The following is a 20,664-nucleotide window of genomic DNA, read 5'->3' as shown; positions in this document are numbered from 1 at the left end:
TTAACGATTTTTAAATTATACATATATATTCTTATATATAATAAAAGTAACAATTATAATATTTTCAGTTTGTAAATTTGTATTAAATAATTGCTTAAGTTACATTTAGATGTAAAAATTCTATCTAATACGAACTAAACTAAAATATAATAATGATACTACATAGAAAGCATGTGCATAATAAAGATAAATGATTTTTAGAGATTTCATTTATGTATGTTTAGATTAATTATATAAAAATATTACTTCATTTAAAATAATTTATCGACTACGTTGTATAATATAATTATATCCTTTTAAATATTGATATATATATATATATATAGGTCGAGCTTTAATGGAATTTCCAGTATTCGCTAGAGCAATTCAAAAATGCGATATTGTTTTGAAACCTTATGATATATTTGTCACAGATATTCTAATAAATAAAGACAAATATATTTTCGATAACGTAGTCAACTTATTTGTAGGTCTTATTGGATTACAGGTATGAACAAAAATATATCGTCTATATATTACGGAATTTTTTTGTATTATCTAATGAAGCGCCGTATTTTTAAAAATCAGTATATTATAAAAAACTCAAAATTCGATAATTATTTACTTTAGGGGAATAATCTCTGATGACCTTGACTTTGACATATGTCATAGAGGTCACCCTTCTGAGTAATCTTCAGAAGGTTTTAGCTGTCGCTCGTTGTTTATTAAAAAATTATTAACGAAAAAATTTCCACGAATTATATGCAACATGCGACTATATGAATTCCTAAGCAATGTTGATTTGACTTCTAAAAAGGTCAAAGTTATTTTAATTTTCTATGCAAAGCGAGGTCCATCCCACACCACCCCTGAGTTAGCGCGAAACGAGGTCTATTATTGTATGGTTCCACATGAATTTGCAACTTCCCATGCGAAGCGAGGAATCATAGACCTTGTTTCGCACTGACTCAGAAGTAGTGTGGGGTAGACCTCGTTTCGCATGGAAAGTTGCAAACCCATGTGGAACCATACAATAATAGACCTCGTTTCGCACTGACTCAGGGGTGGTGTAGGGTGGACCTCGCATGTACTTTGCAAGGTGAAGCAAAGTTTACTCTCTGTGAGAATCAAAGTAAAATGTATACAATGGATTCCGCCCCCTCTGCGGGGGGCTCCACTTTCAAGAGGTATAACCTAACCCAAACCTATTTCTGATTTAAACCAAATTTTAGTTTTAATGTGTAAGGAACAACTGAATACTTGTATATAAATAAGAATCGAGAATACTACAATTCATGTTTATATAGGTTATATATACTATAGTTCTATCTACACGGTGTCAATAAAATTTACATTCCATTTATAATTTCTTATGTTGATAACTTTTCAACGAATCACGAGCAATGGCTAAAACCTTCTAAAGATTACTCAGAAGGGTGACCTCTATAACATGTCAAGGTCAAGGTCATCAGAGGTTACTCCCCTAAAGTAAATTATTACCCAAAATTCTTGTAAAAGAATTGAAATTGAAAAGAGCCTTTCATATGTTACATAATTGTATGCAGAAAGTTAAATTTGTAACATTTTATAATATTATTTTATTTAAAAGAAAAATAGAAAGTGTTGAAATATATAAAAAATAATTACATATATTACAGATCGGATTAGTTGATCTCTTAATAAGTATTGGTATCACTCCTGATGTTATAATGGGTCATTCCATTGGCGAATTGGTTTGTGGATATGCCGATGAGTGCTTGACGGCCGAAGAAACCATCATGTTGGCTTATTATGTCGGTTTAGCATTTCTTAAGTCAAAAATAATAGGTGGCTTGATGGCTGAAATTAATTTAGATTATAAAACTATGAAGAATATGTGTCCATTGGATATCGATGTAGCTTGTTGTAATAGTCCGCATAATTATATTGTGAGTGGACCAACAAGCTCTGTGAGAGCATTCCTCGCTAAGCTACAGGTTTGGAAACACTTAAAAAGTACAAATAATATATCTATGTTTATAATTACGTTGAATTAAATAAATGAGTTCATTAAAAAAAATTTATTTCTGTTTAGAATGACAACATTTCTGTCAAAGAAATTTCCTATGGACACATACCTTTTTATAGTCGTTATGTCGAGCCGGCGAGAGTTAAACTTTTGGAATACCTGAATCAGATATTGCCACAGAAAGCCTCTCCGAGCTCAAAGTGGTTGAACATGTTGAATGAATCCTATGAATGGTTCAACACATCTCCAAATATCTCGTATCTAGCAAAATATTATACAAATAATCTGTTAGCCCCGGTAGTATTTTCAAAAGCTGTGCGTTTTATTCCAAACGACGCGGTGACGATTGAGATAGCGCCGCACGACATTCTACAATACATTTTTAACGATTCATTAAAGGCAACTGTGACAAATGTCACGTTATACAAATTCTCTCACAAACCAAACGTTGAAATATTCTTACACGGAATTGGACAACTTTATAATGCAGAATTACAGCTGCAAATCGCAAATTTATATCCAGAAGTTAAGTTTCCTGAGTCGTAATACACCAATGATTTCTCACCTTATAAGGTAAATTTTGCTTAATATAATATAAGATTTTTCAACGTTATGTTTACTACAGAAAAATAGGAGAATTTTAAAAAACGGAAAATTAAATTGCATTATTTTTAACGACGTTAAACACTAATAAGCCTAATGTTTTATATATTGTTAAATTAATAACACGTTTTAGATGGGATCATTCCGAAGATTGGTATGTATGTCATTATTACGCACAAAGAAAAGTTGAAAATGAGGAAACAATTGTTACCATTAATTTATCAGAGGAAGAATTTATATATATGACCGGGCATGTCATTAATCAAAAAAATGTATTACCGGCTACAGGATATCTTTTACTAATATGGCAAATGATCGGCTCGTTTAAAAAGCAAAGTTATCTCGATATACCAATTGTATTTGAAGATGTCAATTTCCTACGTCCTACAGTTCTGTCGAAGCAAAATCCAGTCGATTTAACTCTTATGATCCAAAAAGGTAATTTGTATAATTAAAATAATTTTGTGATCTAGATATACAAAAAGATAAAAATGTTTTAAGACATAACATATGAATAAGAGAAAAAATTCAGTTAAAAAAAATAAATTAAGAAAATATTTATATCTACTAAACAAATTATTAACAGTTTGCCAAAGTAGCAGCAAATTGAACAAAAATTGCAATATATTAGTACTGCATTAAGCTTGTATTCTGCTGAGAAAGTAAACATAATCAAGAAATCTTAATTTCTACTGTCAATTTACAGTAACAAATGTATTGTTAATTTTGATGATTTGTTTGATTTTTATACATCTCATTTTTATTTATATTTTTGCTATTTTAATTAATGCTAAAATTTATGGTCGAAAGATTGCAATTTAAAGAGGGTAAATATTTACCTTTATACAGCCAGCCCCAAATGACTTGACCTTGACATATATTGTCAAGGTCACTGTCCTGAGTAACATTCAAAAGATTTTAGGTGTCGCTTGTTGTTTATTAAAAAGTTATAAACAAAAGAAGTTTTATAAATTTTATAGAATTTTTAGACACCATGTACAGTAATAGATCTTTGAGGTAAATATGGAGAAAAGGTTTATACTTTTATGTCATCTTTTCGTTATATCCTATTTATGTGTTTACATTTTTTGTTTACATTTGCTCATCACGGTTTTATATTATATTTTACTTGTGTGTTTATATATTTTTGTTTACGTTTGCTCGTTGTCCCTTCCATGTCACTAAGCTATAGAATTATTGTTTAGTTTCGCTAAATAAAAATTGTACTTTTTATTTTACCTAAACTTTTAATAAATGTTTGTATATAATTTCTTTCATTTTGCAAAGTACATGCGTGGACACTGCATGTTCCGCCCCCCCTACGGGGGGGGCTCCACTTTCGGAAGATATAACCTAACCCAACCTGTGTCTGAAGTATGGAATATACCTGGCTTCGCATAAAAAGTTGCAAACTTATATAAACCATATGAACCATGTAAAGCAAAATGTCATATATCAAGGTAAGGAACATGCGGTGTCCACGCATGTACTTTGCAAGACAAAGCAAAGTTTACAAATACATATATTCTATTAAATATATGTTTTTCTTCTTGAACATACATGATGTGGTAAAATTATATTCTATTCATAAAACTTTTTTGTTAATAACTATTTAATAAATAACAAGCGGCTAAAACCTTTTGAAAGTTATTCAGAAAGATGACCTCGGGACCTTTAGAATGTAACGAAAAGATGATACAAGTAAGTATAAAATTTCAAAATCGCATACCTTAGGAACGAAGAGAAACCGCCACAAAATTCAAACGGTGTATGACTCAGAATAATGAGCTTTACAACATATGTCAAGGTCAAGGTCATTAGTGAGGTTATACCTTTTCTCCATATTTACCTGAAAGGTCTATTATTGTACATGGTGTTCAAAAATTCTATAAAATTTATAAAACTTCTTTTGTTTATAACTTTTTAATAAACAACGAGCGACGCCTAAAACATTTTGGATGTTACTCAGGGCAGTGATCTTTCTTTGAATGTTACTTTAGGGCAGTGACAATTATATATGTCAAGGTCAAGTCATTTGGGGTTGGCTGTGTAAAGGTAAATATTTACCTTAAAGACATACCATAGCTAAATTAATTTTCTGTAATTCATTAAAACTGTTGGTTATCCAAAATATCTACGTTTCTAACGCAAATGTATATCAGATCTAACGCGTATTTGACCATTAATAATGCTACTTGAACACTTTCATTAAAATTAAAATTTATTTTTATTTATTTAACTTACAAATTGCAGATGATTGATATTTCCTTTCCACATTATTTCATTTGCACGGTTGAAGGCCGGCTGGAATTTATTCTTCGTTAAAAACATCCTCTCGTTATGAAACATAGTACAGAATCTCGTTATAAAACATGAAATAGAATTTCCGTTTGTAAATTAAACATTCATACAAGAAATTGATAATTGTATTCTTATAGATAGTTGCAAATTCGAAATAATCGAAGGGGACAGTGCTGTCGTCACTGGAACAGTACGAATTCCAGTTAATATTGAAGACGAGAAAATATGTAGTACATTTATTGATAGAAATAATAATGACAAAGAGGAGATGAATATGAAAGATATTTAGAAAGAATTAAAACTTCGTGATTATCAATATACCGGTGAATTTCGTGGATTAAGAAGCGCATTAATCTCAGGAAAAAATGGTCATATTGCCTGGACTGACAATTGGGTAACATTTATAGACAATATGTTACAGATGATGATTTTAGGGCAGAATTCGAGAAGCCTTTTTGTACCAACAAGAATTCGTAAAGCGGTAATCGATCCAAAATCTCACATAAAATATATTGAAAAACTTTCAAATGAAAAAAAACGTAAGTTTTACAGTATTTTAAATTACGTAAATATACGTAATTTAATCGAATATTATTTTTCGAAAAATTATATACATATTTAATCGAATATTATTTTTCGAAAAATATATACTTGATATGCTTTGTCTTTATATCCGCAGAAGTCCTTGTACAAAATTATAAATACTTAGATGTTTTGATATCTGGAGGAATAGAAATACACGGCCTCATAACTGCAGCTATATCTCGTCGACAAAATGTAGCCAACCCCGTTTTCGAAGAGTGCAAGTTTATTGCTCATCGAGATCTAAATATGATAGCTTTGCCAGATGCAATAAGAATGTCGGTGCACGTTGCACTTGAGTATCACAACATGATAAACGTAAAAATCATCGAATTTATCGAAAATAGCGATCAAGTGATGCCGGAGAATTTAAGTTCTTTACATGTTTATAAAATTTTAGACGACTTACCGCAAATTTGTTACAATATCAAAATAGTAACGAGTAACGAACGATTTAAAGATATTTCTTTGCCCGACAATATTCCTACGATGGAATTTGATAAACTGACAAAAAATGAAAATTATTTGATGATCATAGGTTTCGGAATTTTAACAAAAAATAGAAACGATTTATACGAACAATTGTCGTCTGCCATAATACCAAAGGGATTTCTTCTGATATTGGAAGAGTTAGATGCTATTTACGATTATTCATGTCTGGACAAATATGGATTAAAAGTAATTTTGGAAAAACGCACCAACGATAAGACAATTATATTATTAAGAAAAATACAAGATTTTAAGACGAATCAGCAGATTGTGCATGTAAACAATTACGAATTCTCGTGGATAAATAAGATTAAATCATTCATGAACGTGGAAAATGACAACACAAATACGAGGATTATAATCATCGCAGAAGGAAATTTCGAATGCGGTCTACTCAGCCTTGTTAATTGTTTGCAAAAAGAACCGGGCGGTGAAATGATTAGAAGTGTATTTATCCAAGATAGGGATGCGCCTGCTTTTTCATTGCAAGAATCGTTATACATGAGGCAGCTACAGCTGGATTTACCTATCAATGTTATACGTTCCGGCATTTGGGGATCCTACAGACATTTTCCATTACCATTATTAGAACCAAAACTCGTAGAGAGTGCTTATGTTTCTCAAATGGTACGATTTCAAAAAGATGGGATTAAGAAAATTGAAACAGTGATAATTTGTGATACTTTCCTTCATAAATTAAGTAATAGTTTTTCTTACTGTAACTTTAAGAGGCTTAAAATAACTTGTTATATTTATTTATTTTAGGTGCGAGGTGATCTGAGTAATCTTTGTTGGATGCAAAGTAGGATATCTTTCGTCAATAATGATGACGAAAATCTAGTAAGAATAGTCTATGCATCTATCAATTTTAGAGATGTCTTGACAGCTAGCGGTAGACTCACCACTGAATCTATTACAACTGATCGAAATAATAATTCTTTAATTGGAATTGAATTTGTTGGTTTTAATAAAACTGGGCAAAGAGTAATGGGATTATGTTCAGCAGGGTAAGTGAATATTGGATAGAAACTTGATAGAAGCTTAATATGTATGTGAATAGAATTTTAATATATGTATGTGCATATATTCTTAGTAAAAATCGATATAAATTTCTTATATTTAAATTAGAAACATTTTTGATGAAGTAAGAAATGAAAAAGTTGCTATATTTTACATGCTTTTTTTCATTCTTAATATATTATTTACAAAAAATATTTTTTCGACTTAATTTTAACATAATAAATTTTTATATGATCTTGTAAATTATATTATTTTCAGAGGAATAACAAATATTCGCATAGCTGATAAATATTTTCATTGGATCATACCCGACAAATGGACGATGGAAGACGCCGTGACGGTTCCTTGTGTATATAACACGTGTTATTACGCTTTGTATATGAGCGGTAAAATGAAAAAAGACAATAAAGTGTTGATTCACTCTGGTACGGGAGGTGTTGGTCAAGCTGCCATTTATCTTGCTCTTTACGAGGGTTGCGAAGTGTTTACGATGGTTGGAAGTATCGAGAAACGAGACTTTATAAGAGAAACGTTTCCCTCTATTCCCGAGGATCACATCGGGAATTCTTGTGATACGAGCTTCGAAGAAATGATTATTCGGGGAACGAGAGGTCGCGGAGTAGATATCGTATTGAATTCTTTAGCTGAAGAAAAACTGCAAGCGTCCGTCCGTTGCTTAGCAAAAGATGGTCGTTTTCTCGAGATTGGAAAGTTTGATATGGTCTCCAATAATCCTTTAGAAATATTTACATTTTCAAAAGGCATTAGTTTTTATGGCATTTTATTGGATAACGTATTTTCTGCAGAATCAGAGATTAAGGCAGTAATATGGAGCAAGATAGCAGAAGGCTTAAAAAATAATGCCATTAAACCGTTATGCAGAAAAGTCTTTGAAAAGGATGAAATAGAAACTGCTTTTAGATATATGGCTGCTGGAAAGCATATTGGAAAGGTATGATCGTTTTTTTAGTGTACGTATAATTGAGGATATAATTGAGGAGGAAGTATAATTAGAATTAAAATATTAAATTCTCAAAAAAATGCATACAGCTTTTGTTTCCTTTGTATTATATTTAATATATTAGAATTATTGTTTAATATAAATGAAAATCACTCTTGTTTCCTGTTTATATTTTGAAACGCAAACATTTCTGTGCTAAGAATATTTCTGTCTATTTTCCTTAATTGAAACTTAATATTAAACGTAAGTGACGCAAACTTTTCCGTTTTAAATATTTTTATCAAGGGGTTTTGAAATAAAAAAATTAAACAGTTTTTTTTTTAATATATTGTATCTTCTTAACTATGTTGTGATATGTAAAAGTTATCCATTGTGCTCCTTTCCTCTTTACGTTACATTTAAAAAACTCTCCTCTTTTAAAGGTTTTTTTATCGATTCTTTTAAATTTTTTTCTATTTTTTTATTATACAATTACATTTTACTTCACAATTTATTCATTCTTACAGGTTTTTATCTGTGATCTTCATTTTTTCTAAGAACTTTTCGTCTTTTATGTTCTTCTTATTTCTTTTTCCTCTAACACTTCACAATATAATATAATATTATTTGCAGATAATAATAAAAGTTCAAAAAGAAGATGAACTGGATGCACCTATACTTGCACATCCCCGGTATTATTGCCTGGAACACAAATGCTATATCGTTATAGGTGGTCTGGGTGGTTTCGGTCTAGAATTAATTGATTGGTTAGTTTTACATGGTGCAAGACACCTAGTATTGACTTCGCCAACTGGAATAAAAAACGGTTATCAGCGATCAAGAATAACGTTATGGCAATCTTATGGTGTAAATGTTCAAATCGTTACAGCTACTGATACTTCGAAATACGAAGACTGTAAATCTATATTGCAATTTGCCGAAGAACAAGGTCCCGTGGATGCTATATTCAATCTCGCAGTTGTGTTGAAAGATAACATATTCAAGAATCAGTCCCCACAAGCATTCGAAGATTCTTTTATATCAAAAGCATGGACGACGAAAAGGATGGACGAATTATCGAGAACAATTTGTCCCCAGCTCCGACATTTTGTCGTTTTTTCTTCCGTTTCATGCGGAAGAGGTAACGCAGGCCAAACAAATTACGGAATGGCAAATTCCGTAATGGAAAGAATTTGTGAAAGAAGAATGAAAGAAGGTTTACATGGTTTGGCTATACAGTGGGGCGCGATTGGTGACGTTGGACTTGTCGCAGATATGCAAGAAGACAACAAAGAACTTGTTATTGGTGGTACATTGCAACAAGGAATATCCTCCTGCTTGGACACATTAGAAACGTTCTTGCTACAAGATCGGCCAATCGTAAGCAGCATGGTTGTTGCTGAGAAAAAGAAAGGTTCTGGCGAAGCAACGAATCCATTTGAAGCTGTTGCAAATATTATGGGTGAGTTCATTAAGTATTATGTAAAAGATTCGCTTATACAAATAAATTTTTTTTCAAAAAAATTATAAAAATTAAAAAAGAATTTTAAATTATAAATATATAAAAATTTTAATAATTCTTATATTGCAATTTCAAGATTAGATAAGATCTGATTAAAATCATGTGTAAATATTTAATTCTTTCTCTAATTTTTAAAATAGGATTGAAAAATCTTAATATGGTGGCGCCAAACGTGTCACTGGCTAAACTAGGTATGAATTCAATGATGGCAGTGGAGATTAAACAGATATTGGAGAGGGAATTCGATATTTTATTGACAGCACAAGATATTCAAAATCTCACTTTTGCAAAACTTAGAAAATTGACAAATACATCTGAACAAGAAAAGATGTACCGAGAAGATGACACGGAAGCTAATGTAAATGATTTGGACGGTTTAAAAATATTGATTCGAAAACTTAACGATTCAGATTTGAGTCCAGACATTTATGTAACACTCGCTACAGAAAGTAAAGTTGCTGGGAGTGAAATATTCCTTATACCAGGAATCGACGGCTCTGCAAGTGTATATAAACTGATAGGATCGAAAATTAAATTTTCGACGATATGTTTGCAACACGGTGTACTTAATATGCCAGGTGTTACTTCGTCAGTAATGAAATCAGCAGCATATCTTCTGCCTGTACGAAATTATAATATAATCTGTTTGAAATCTTTATTTTAATTGCTGTATTTAAACTTTAAACAATGATATATATTTAATTATGCATACGCATACGCGCATGCATGCATGCGCGCCATTTTTACGTAGTTTCATACATGTTTGCTTATTTTTTTAGCACGTATTGGAGAAAATACAAAGTCAAAAAGAATTTCTAATTGTCGGTTATTCATTTGGATCTTTAATTGCCACCGAATTAGCGAGATTATTAGAAGCTAAGAATTTCTTCGGACGTTTAATACTTATAGATGGAGCTCCTGATCAAATGAAGTTCTTGTTTGAGAAACATTTTTAACATACTACCGAACAAGAGCTACAAAATATTATTTTATTTCATTTAATAAGCTTGTATTTTGACTCGAACAATGAAATGGTTAGTCAATTATTAAAAATATATTATGACTTAATTAAATAAATAACTTTTTATTGGAAAAGTTACTTATTTAATTGAGTTTATATATGTACAGTTAATAGAATAGTATATAGTTAATAGAATGAGAGGAAAAATTATGAAATAATTTGTTAGAATATGCTTTAAAATTATAAAAAAAACTAAACTTTTTTATTATATTATTTTATTATATTATTTTATATAATCTAAATTACAAAGTTTACAAAAAAAATTTTATAAAGTTTCTTTAACGTAATTTAGATTAGATGAAATAACATAATATAATATAAGCATATTATTTTATCTCAGTTTAAAATGCAGATTGTCATTTTGTTATTATCATTTTGTTGTACTAATACAATATTATTATTTCCAGCTTACATTAGAACTAAATAAGTGCAATACGTGGGAAGAGAAATTTGAATTTCTTTCTGCTCGCTTTTCAAAGAATATTGTTTGAGAGAGCGCGAGAATAGACCGGGAAGTGAGCGCGGCACGAGAGAAAGAGAACGATAAGTCCCGATAGATATATATGTCTATGTACAAAGTCTTTATTCTAATCCACAAATACACAATCTTAATATATTTACAGTCTTTTAATTAGCAGCGAAAGAAAGATCGAAAATTTCGAGCAAAATTTTAGAATCCGCAAGCAACGGCGAGAATCACTATATTCCGCGAGCAACGGAAAGAGCGTTTTTTAAATATTCGATAACGAAATGAGCGCGTCGGAGACTTTTCGACAAAAGGCCCAGCGCTCTCTGATCGCGTCAATTTATACTTAAGCCCTTCTCGAAAGATCCAGATTTTTCAAGCACTCGACGGTTGCTGAGATAACGTTTAAAATTTAACGATCTAACATACTTTGTTGTTATTAGATCTTTCGAGAAGGACGAGCGCTGTTTTTGGATTTGCGCGGACAAAGAGATATCTCGTTATCGGCTGCCAGGGGCGCCGAACGAACGGTCGGGCCCCCGACTCTCCTTTTTTGTCGAGCACAATTACGAGTCTTAATTAATTTTTTAATGTTCGATGCGTTTCGAACATCCCGCCCGCCTCGCCGAAAGCGTTTGGCGAAATTAGGCTACTTTAGCAGTGGATGCGCGGTATGCTCCTGCTGGCGGTCGAGAATCGAGGCGGAGACGTATGCCGTTAGTTATGGTGACGGTTGCTAATAAATCGAAGCTAGACAAGGACAGATGATTGTTTACAGTGATTAACAAAAAAATTAATAAAAGAAAGAAGAGAAGAGAAAAAAAGAAAAAAAAATTAGAATAATGTGGTCGTTATTGAGACGACGACCCTTCTACAAGGTCGTTGTCGCGTTGAGGACGAGCTTAGCAATCGGTCGAGTGAGTTCCGAGGTAGCGGACCGAACGGTTACGACGCGAGTTTGTCCATCCTCGCCTGGGTGGACTCGCACGATGCGCGCCAAAGGCCACCGCGTCGGCGGAGTAATCTCATTGCGGATGAGACACAGTCGTCCGATTTTGTAGTCCTCGCTCCTTTTCCACCACTTCGGACGATGGATGAGTCCATGCAGATATTCCTTTACCCATCGATCCCAGAAATGGTCTCGCACCTGCTGAAGGAAACGCCAGCGGGTTAGCCGATTGGAGGGTTGATCCACCAGAGACGGCTCCGGGATAGCTGTCAGCGCCGATCCCACAAGAAAGTGCCCTGGCGTTAAGGCTGCGAGGTCGTCTGGATCGTCTGAGAGAGCCTGTAATGGTCGGGAATTAAGACATGCTTCAATCTGAGCGAGGAGAGTACTCATCTCCTCGTATGTTAGCTTCGCATCCCCCAACACCCGGCGCAGATGGTGTTTGACCGATTTGACGGCGGCTTCCCATATGCCGCCAAAGTGGGGTGCTGATGGTGGATTGAATTTCCACTGGATGCTCTCTGCCGCAAGCCGCTGCTCAATTGCACGTCGCTCCGGATTACTCGCCGTGAAGAGGGCTCTCAATTGAGCGTCGGCCCCGACGAAGTTTGTGCCGCAGTCGCTGCGGATGGTGCTGCACACGCCACGCCGGGAGATGAATCGGCGTAGCGCTGCTAGGAAGATTGCCCATGATCTGTTGGGGAGTCGCCGCCCGCCATCGCGTGCACGTCACGCACTGGTGGATTCGCTGTTTGACGATAGCGCGGCCTCGAAGAATCCAATAACGTTGCCGCAACAGACCCAAGGTCAACTGAACCCCACCGTGAGCGGAGATGGCAGGCGTCGATGACGAGTCGGGTAAGGTAAGAGTCGCTAGGCAGGATGATGGGGTGTCACTTGTCATAGGCCAGCAGCGCATGCTTCAGGCGTCCACCCACACGGAGTAGACCTTCAGAATCTACAAAAGGAGTAAAACGAATAAGTGGACTGGATTTTGGCAGGCTTCGACTCTGTCGTAGAGCTGTTAATTCCAGCTTAAATTTTCCGGCTTGCACCAACCGGATCCATAACAGTCGCGTGGCATCGAGCTCGGTCGTGGATAGAGCTGCTCCATAGGCAGCATTAAGATCGGTGGCTGACTGGCTCTCGATTTTACGTCGGGGAAGCCAACGTCGACACTAAGCTGTCACGCGCAGCAGCCTGTTAAGAGAGGAGAATCGCAGCAGTTCCTCAGGTTCTTTCACGGGCGGCTCAGATACTTCGCTTGCGTGGACCTTGACTCGTGCTTCTGGTAGAGCCTCCTCGGTATTCGTAACGGCGGCCTTTGGCCATGAGTGAGCATCTGCCTTGAGCCACGAAGGGCCTTGCCACCAGAGTTGGTGATCGACAAGGTGACTTGGTGACAGACCGCGGGAAGCGCAGTCCGCAGGGTTCTCCCGGCCAGGAACATGGTGCCATCGCGCGTCTGGACAGGTAACCTGGATTTCGGCTACCCTGTTGGCTACGTATGTCTTCCATCTAGCAGGATGGCCCCTTATCCATCCAAGAGCCACTGTGGAATCCGACCAGAGATGCACGGGGGCCTGTGGAAGTTCGAGCACAGTTCGCAGGCGAGAGACTAGCCTGACCATGAGTGTCGCTGCACAGAGCTCGAGGCGAGGTAATGATACCTGTTTGACTGGGGCAACCTTCGTTTTTGCAGCGAGCAAGGCCGTATCCCAAGACTTCTCGCTCTTTATTCGTAGGTAGACTGCAGCGGCGTAGGCGCTCTCGGAGGCGTTAGCAAATCCATGCACCTCGATCTCGGTGTTCGCCGTGTGATAACCCATCCACCGGGGAATTCGTATTAGCTCTAACAGCGGGAGTTCCGTCTGATAGTTGTGCCACGTCCTGACCAAGATGTCGTCGAGAGGGTCGTCCCATCCAAGGCCCTGAAGCCAGATCTGTTAAAGAGCAATTTTGGCTCTCACGACCGCAGGACCCAGCCATCCGAGCGGGTCGAAGAGGCGTGATGTTAGAGAGAGAGCGGAGCGCTTCGTTATCCGCGTCACGGATATGTGCCTCGTCGCAAACGAGAAGCAATCAGTGGCTGGATGCCACTGGAGTCCGAGCGTCGCGTGGGTTTCATGTGGCCGCCACGCGCGAATTTCTTGCCTCATGCGATGTTCGACGGGGATGTCAGCCAAGAGCGTCGGATCGTTCGTTGACCATTTCCGTAGCGGGAAACCGCCCGCCATGCAGAGATCAATTAGCTGCCGTTGCAATGCCAACGCTTCTTCCTTGGTGTCTGCGCTCGTGAGTACGTCGTCCATGTAGACGTCACGGCGGATGATAGCGGCGCCGCGGGGATATCGCTCCTCTTGATCATCCGCGAGTTGGCGGAGAGTGCGCATGGCTAAAAATGGAGCACACGCGAGTCCGTAAGTAACTGTATTAAGTTGATACTCACGAACTTTGTCGACCTCCTTGTAACGCCATAAAATCCTTTGCAGGTCGCGGTCTTCAGGATGGATTAGTATCTGACGATACATTTTTTCCACATCCGTTGCCAGGACGTAGCGATGACGACGCCACTTTGCCAGAATGTCGGCGAGCTGCGGCAGCAAGTTTGGCCCCACCAGGAGGTGTTGATTTAAAGAGGTTCCGGACGATACGGTTGAGAAGCCATTAAATACGACGCGTAGCTTGGTTGTGGAGCTAGCTTCGCGCATGACGCCGTGATGCGGCAAGTAGCTGAATCGATTTGACGTCGGAGGGTCAGCCAGGCTCATGTGTCCTAAATCCTCGTACTGCCTCATAAAGTCTTTGTACAAGTCTTGCAGATGAGGCTCCCGAACGAACTTCTTTTCCATGCTCGCCAAGACTCGCTGAGCGGATTGGTGCGTGGCTGCGAGATCCGGCAGTGGCTCGAGTACCGGAAGGCGAACCATGTATCGACCTTCCGGAGTACGAGTATATGTTCGGCGAAAGAATTCTTCGCACTTTCGATCCTCAAGGCTATGAGACGAATCCTGGACAGGAAGTTCCTCCTGCTGCCAGAACTGACGGACGAGAACCGACAGATCTTCCTCGGTGGTGCACGCGTTAGCGATAGCGCGGCGCGATGCCGTCGGAGAGCTGACGCAGCCGGAGAGAATCCATCCCAATGAGGTCTTCTGCGCCACAGGTTGGTGAGGTTCACCCTTGCGAACGCCTTCCTGAAGAATGGCTGCATAAACGTCTGCGCCCAACAGAATGTCCACCGGGTCTGCCGTTAGGAAGTCTGGATCCGCCAGGTCCAGTCCGTCAAGATATTTCCAAGCATTTGAGTCGGCCTTGATCCCACCGTCATACACTGTCAGCCGAGGAAATACTAGTGCCGAGACCCTCACCGTTGGTCCACCTCCTAAAGATGATAGATTGAGGGCTACTCGGCCGCGGGCACACCCCGTTTGCTTTCCGCCTACTCCGAACACTGCGACGGATGTGGGTGTTCGAGCGAGTCTCAGGCGCTGCACCAATGCCTCGGAGATGAGCGAGGACTCTGAGCCCTGGTCCACTAGTGTGCGAGCGACGTGCGTAACTCCGTACCGATCCGTTACGCGAACGCGTGCGGTCGCGAGCAAGACGACGACGGGAACGTTCGGCGAATTACGCGTAGTGTGCGACGTCTTTAAGATCGCGGATGCGGTGCACGCGTCGTGCAGTGTAGTGTGGTGCCTCTCGCCACAAGCTGAGCAAGCCTTCTTCGAAGCACATTCGCTGACTTTGTGCTTGCCAAGACAGTTCAAGCACAAGTTGGCAGTTTCCACCAGCTGTTTCTTCTCGGCCGCGGTTTTCGACTTATATCCGTCGCAGAACATGATGTAGTGATCTTGCTGGCAGACGGAACAACGACCACGCTTATACTCTGATTTTCGCGCGTGTTGTACGCGCGCGGATCGATTGGAACAAGCGCTCGATTTGGAAGAAGCGGGCTCCGGCGTAGCCTTCGAGGGCTGAAGGGCCTCGAGAGTTTGCAATCTTTCTTCAAAAAACGATCTCAACGTGGAGTATGACGGCGGCTCCGTCGTACCCTTGACCGAATGCTCCCATTCACGCCGCGATCGGGGATCGAGTTTTTCAGTCACCGAGTAGACGAAATAGTCCTCGCTGCTTGTAATCGGTCGACCAATGCTCTCGAGTGAGCTGACCGTATTGATAACGGCGTGCAATAATTTGCGCAATTCAGAAGCGGACTCACCCTTCAGGACCGGAAGGGATGAGAAGCGAGAGAGATATGAACGAACCAGGAGGCGTTTGTTCTCGTAATGATGAGTTAGCTCTGTCCAGGCTCGGGTGAAGTTCTCGCCGGTGACTGGTAGATCTCCTACCAATAAAGCTGCTTCTCCCTTCAGGCACGTCCTCAGGTAGTGCAGCTTTTCTACCTGGGAGATAGCGGTATCTTGGCCGATGATGGAGTTGAAGAGGTCCCGGAAGGAGGGCCAGTCCTGGTAGAGCCCAGAAAACGGTGGCAGCTGTATTCGTGGAAGAGTAGTGCGAGGAGCCTGAGATGACGGCTCTCGCGCCTTCGTAGCAGCTTCCTTTTCTTCGGCCTTGAGGCTACGTAGAAGGTCTAACAGCATACCTTTATTACTGAGGTAGGCCTCCTCAGCCAGAGCAGGTATGTCGAGCCTTAAGTACTCCGAATCTGCGATTTGGTCTAAGTAGTTCAGGAGCTCGTCGTTGTGTGTGTCGAATTTGGACTAATACTTTTCCAAGGACTGCAAGCGCGCCTCCACGGCGCCCACCGTGATTTTGGCAGCGCCCAGCTTCATTAGATTATCATGAGTGCGGGCGATTTTGCCGTAGAGATCTGTTGCGGCGGTAATTAGTAATTCAGCTTTACGACTCATGATTCCTCTCTTCTTTGGCAGACACTGTCCGGAATAGCACGGAAGGTCACTGAAAGGGCACGGTCACTCACTTCACTGCACGTCACCGGACAAGCGCTCTGGCTCGAAGGACCAGCAAATGTTTGAGAGAGCGCGAGAATAGACCGGGAAGTGAGCGCGGCACGAGAGAAAGAGAACGATAAGTCCCGATAGATATATATGTCTATGTACAAAGTCTTTATTCTAATCCACAAATACACAATCTTAATATATTTACAGTCTTTTAATTAGCAGCGAAAGAAAGATCGAAAATTTCGAGCAAAATTTTAGAATCCGCAAGCAACGGCGAGAATCACTATATTCCGCGAGTAACGGAAAGAGCGTTTTTTAAATGTTCGATAACGAAATGAGCGCGTCGGAGACTTTTCGACAAAAGGCCCAGCGCTCTCTGATCGCGTCAATTTATACTTAAGCTCTTCTCGAAAGATCCAGATTTTTCAAGCACTCGACGGTTGCTGAGATAACGTTTAAAATTTAACGATCTAACATACTTTGTTGTTATTAGATCTTTCGAGAAGGACAAGCGCTGTTTTTGGATTTGCGCGGACAAAGAGATATCTCGTTATCAGCTGCCAAGGGCGCCGAACGAACGGTCGGGCCCTCGACTCTCCTTTTTTGTCGAGCACAATTACGAGTCTTAATTAATTTTTTAATGCTCGATGCGTTTCGAACAAATATCAATGAGTTAACTATTGAAAATCAGAAATTGTTATGTTCGACGTTTTACGATCATATATTCGCTATACGAGATTATAATACAGGGTGTTTCATTTTAATCCGACCAGTCGAATATCTCGAAAACCAAGCCCGGGAGAGAAAAATATTTCAGACAAAAGTTGTTTGGTTTCGAGGGGGCCATAAGATGGTATCATTGGTTTGACCTTGAAGAGTCATTTGAAGGTCACGTGAAGGTCACTTCAATTTTTTTAAACGGAACACCCTATATATTTTTGCACACTCTTGTAGCTTATCTCGAGAGCTTTCCAAAACACTATCATTAAGTACCTTTTCGTTAAGTACTTTTTGAGTTATGAGGGTTGAAATAATTTCTTAATTTTACATAAACCGTAAAATATCTTGTAAAATATTCACTTTTCGATTATCTTACCTTAATACTTTTATGTACAAAATAATGAGAGGAATCAATTGGTGTAAAAAAAACACATAGTTGTTTTTAAGAAAAAATATGGAATTGTTAATTGCAAATTACATATTTTTTCTTCAAAACAACTATGTGTTTTCTTTACACCAATTGATTCCTCTCATTATTTTGTACGTAAAAGTATTAAGGTAAGATAATCGAAAAATGAATATTTTACTAGATATTTTACGGTTTATGTAGAATTAAGAAATTATTTCAAGCCTCATAACTCAAAAAGTACTTAACGAAAAGGTACTTAATTATAGCGTTTTGGAAAGCTCTCGATGTCAGCTACAAGAATGTGCAAAAATATATAGGGTATTCCATTTAAGAAATTTAAGGTGACCTTTATGTGACCTTCAAATGACTGTTCAAGGTCAAATCATTGTCACCATCTTATGGCCCCCTCGAAACCAAACAACTTTTGTCTGAAATATTTTTCTCTCCCGGGCTTGGTTTTCGAGATATTCGACTGGTCGGATTAAAATGAAACACCCTGTATAACATCATTGCCACGTCTTAAATCATCTATAATTTTATTAAAACCCACACTTACGCCTATCACTTTTACTGAAGAGGATTATGATCTACATAAGGTAAATTTAATTAGAACGTAACATTTTGTCATTTTTAAGATTATTTTTATAAATAAAAAATATTTTTAGATTACCGAAAGTGCAATACAAATACATTACGTGGAAAGTACTCATATCACAATAATGGATAATGACGAAGTAGTATCACTTATTAACGAATCATTGTAAATTATTAAAATATGAATAAGAAGAGAGAATATATGTTTTCTTTTATGATTCTATTCTAACAATTAAAAGATAAAAAGATAAACCTGAATCAACAAAACAATGATATTGCTATTTGAATGTCTCAATTCCATATGATTAGATTCAGCTAATTTTATTATTTAACTTGCACTTTATTATTTAACCTGTCACTACTCAAAATGCGGTTAAATTATACATGTCACTAATGTCATATGTCATTAATATCGCAGACCGTCGCTAACGCAACCTTCTATCGAGAGAGAAACTGTACGTTTTCTCTTTGTGTGTTTGTAGATGTGTGTTGATGACGGTGATGTTAAAGATCTTTCTTAAATGAAAATTTCCATATTTAGACTTTGCATCATGATATCTTCATTTATAGATTATTCAGAAGAAAAATGAAGATACTTTTTTCATACAAATCAAACTCGCTCTATCGATTAAGTTTAATAAGAATTCGATTCATTCAGCCGTTGTTAAAATTTGATAATCTGATGATTCTCAATCCGATTCGCGTATAAATACACGGAGTGCCTCGCTAATCCTTCGCATGGCGCGAGACATGTAAAAATACGATGATATAAATCGTTAAAATAAGATAAATAATTAATAATATAAATAAATATAATATAAATAAAACTTAAAAAGTTATATATTTTAATTTTATAATTTATATTATAAAATATTAATTATAAAATTAAAATATGTAACTTTTTAAGTTTTATTTATATTATATTTATTTATATTATTAATTTATATTATTAATTACATTTATTTATCTTATTTTAACGATTTATATCATCATATTTTTCTATGTCTCACGTCAAGTTCATGTGAAGGATTAGGAAGGCACTCTGTGTATCTATACGCGAGTCGGATTGAAAGTCATCAGATTATCGAATCTTAATAACGATTGAACGGACCGAATTCTTAAGCTTAATCGATAGAGAGAGTTTGAATTGTATTAAAAAAGTATCTTTATTTTTGTTCTGCGTGATCTATAAACGGAGATATCATGATGCAAAGTCGAAATATGGAAATTTTCATTTAAGAAAGATCTTTATCATCACCGTCATCGATGCACATCTATACAAAAAGAGAAAACGTACAATTTTTCTCTCGAAGAAGATCTCTAGAAGATTGCATTAGCGACGCTCTGCGATTTTAATGACATATGACATTAATGACACGTACAATTTAATCTCATTTTGATTAGTGACAGGTTAAATAATGAAGTGCAATTTAAATAATAAAATTAGCTGAATCTTAACATATGAAAGTGAAACATTCAAATAGCAATATTTTCATCATTGTTTTTTTGTTGGTTCAGGTTTATCTTTTGATTCTTTTATTGTTGGAATGGAAGCTGCGAAAGATATACGTTCTATATAACGAACTTTATAATCTGTATAATTAATTTTTATTTTGTCACGGTCAATTTATATTTTATTGTTATGGTATATTGTTATGGTATATTATGATATATTATGTAATTTTTATTATTATTTTTCTAATTTATGTTTATTATATATAATATATATTTTTTATGAATATATATATATATATATATATATAAAGTTATTTTTTTGAACATATTCTTAGGTATTTTCGTCATTCTCTGGATCTTACATATATAAAATAATAGATCAGTAATGCTAACAAATATTTCTTTTCAAATATTTTTAGTTATTACTCAATGTACAAAGAAATGAAAACTACAGTTAATTTTTTCCAGAATTTCACTTATTCACATTTATTATCAATATTCCTCAAATTCTTGGTATTTAATTTCTGCAAGATGCTTTTAAATTTTTTTGCTAACATTTTCTTCAATAATCGTATAAAGTTATTTTTTTATATGTATAATGGCTTTATATTCGTTTATTTTCCAAGCAGCAGAATATATATATATATATATATATATATATATATATATTCTTTTTTTTTC

The 20,664-nt window shown here is 36.8% G+C and overlaps 1 protein-coding gene, 1 long non-coding RNA gene and 1 pseudogene across 2 annotated transcripts in view; 1 reads left to right on the top strand and 2 right to left on the bottom strand.

Moving 5' to 3' along the window:
• Nucleotides 1-77: 77 nt before the first annotated feature.
• Nucleotides 78-20,664, bottom strand: part of LOC145969298 (uncharacterized) — a 34,132-nt gene continuing 13,545 nt past the window's right edge. Inside the window, exons 2-4 of the long non-coding RNA XR_014438021.1 lie at nt 4,835-4,922; nt 2,097-2,248; nt 78-1,818 (exon numbers count right to left, since the gene is read on the bottom strand). This is a non-coding gene — a long non-coding RNA (uncharacterized LOC145969298). The remainder of the gene's footprint in view (nt 1,819-2,096; nt 2,249-4,834; nt 4,923-20,664) is intronic.
• LOC145969297 (fatty acid synthase-like) lies at nt 338-18,698 on the top strand (annotated as a pseudogene).
• On the bottom strand, nt 13,807-17,655 carry LOC145969296 (uncharacterized). The gene has a single exon (XM_083095308.1). It carries the CDS (start codon nt 16,482-16,484, stop codon nt 13,827-13,829), a length of 2,658 nt encoding a protein of 885 aa, XP_082951434.1. The 5' UTR covers nt 16,485-17,655; the 3' UTR covers nt 13,807-13,826.

This window comes from Camponotus vicinus, unplaced genomic scaffold (assembly GCF_025532165.1).
Source record: "Camponotus vicinus isolate PSW18456_S1 unplaced genomic scaffold, iyCamVici1.0 SCAF_3, whole genome shotgun sequence".
Lineage (NCBI taxonomy): Eukaryota > Metazoa > Arthropoda > Insecta > Hymenoptera > Formicidae > Camponotus > Camponotus vicinus.
The sequence above is the reverse complement of the archived record's forward strand: the minus strand, read 5'-3'. Positions and strand labels throughout refer to the sequence as shown.

Bases quoted from the DNA above. Each gene is read 5' to 3' on its own strand.
- LOC145969296 (XM_083095308.1), bottom strand. From the start codon at position 16,484: ATGCTGTTAGACCTTCTACGTAGCCTCAAGGCCGAAGAAAAGGAAGCT.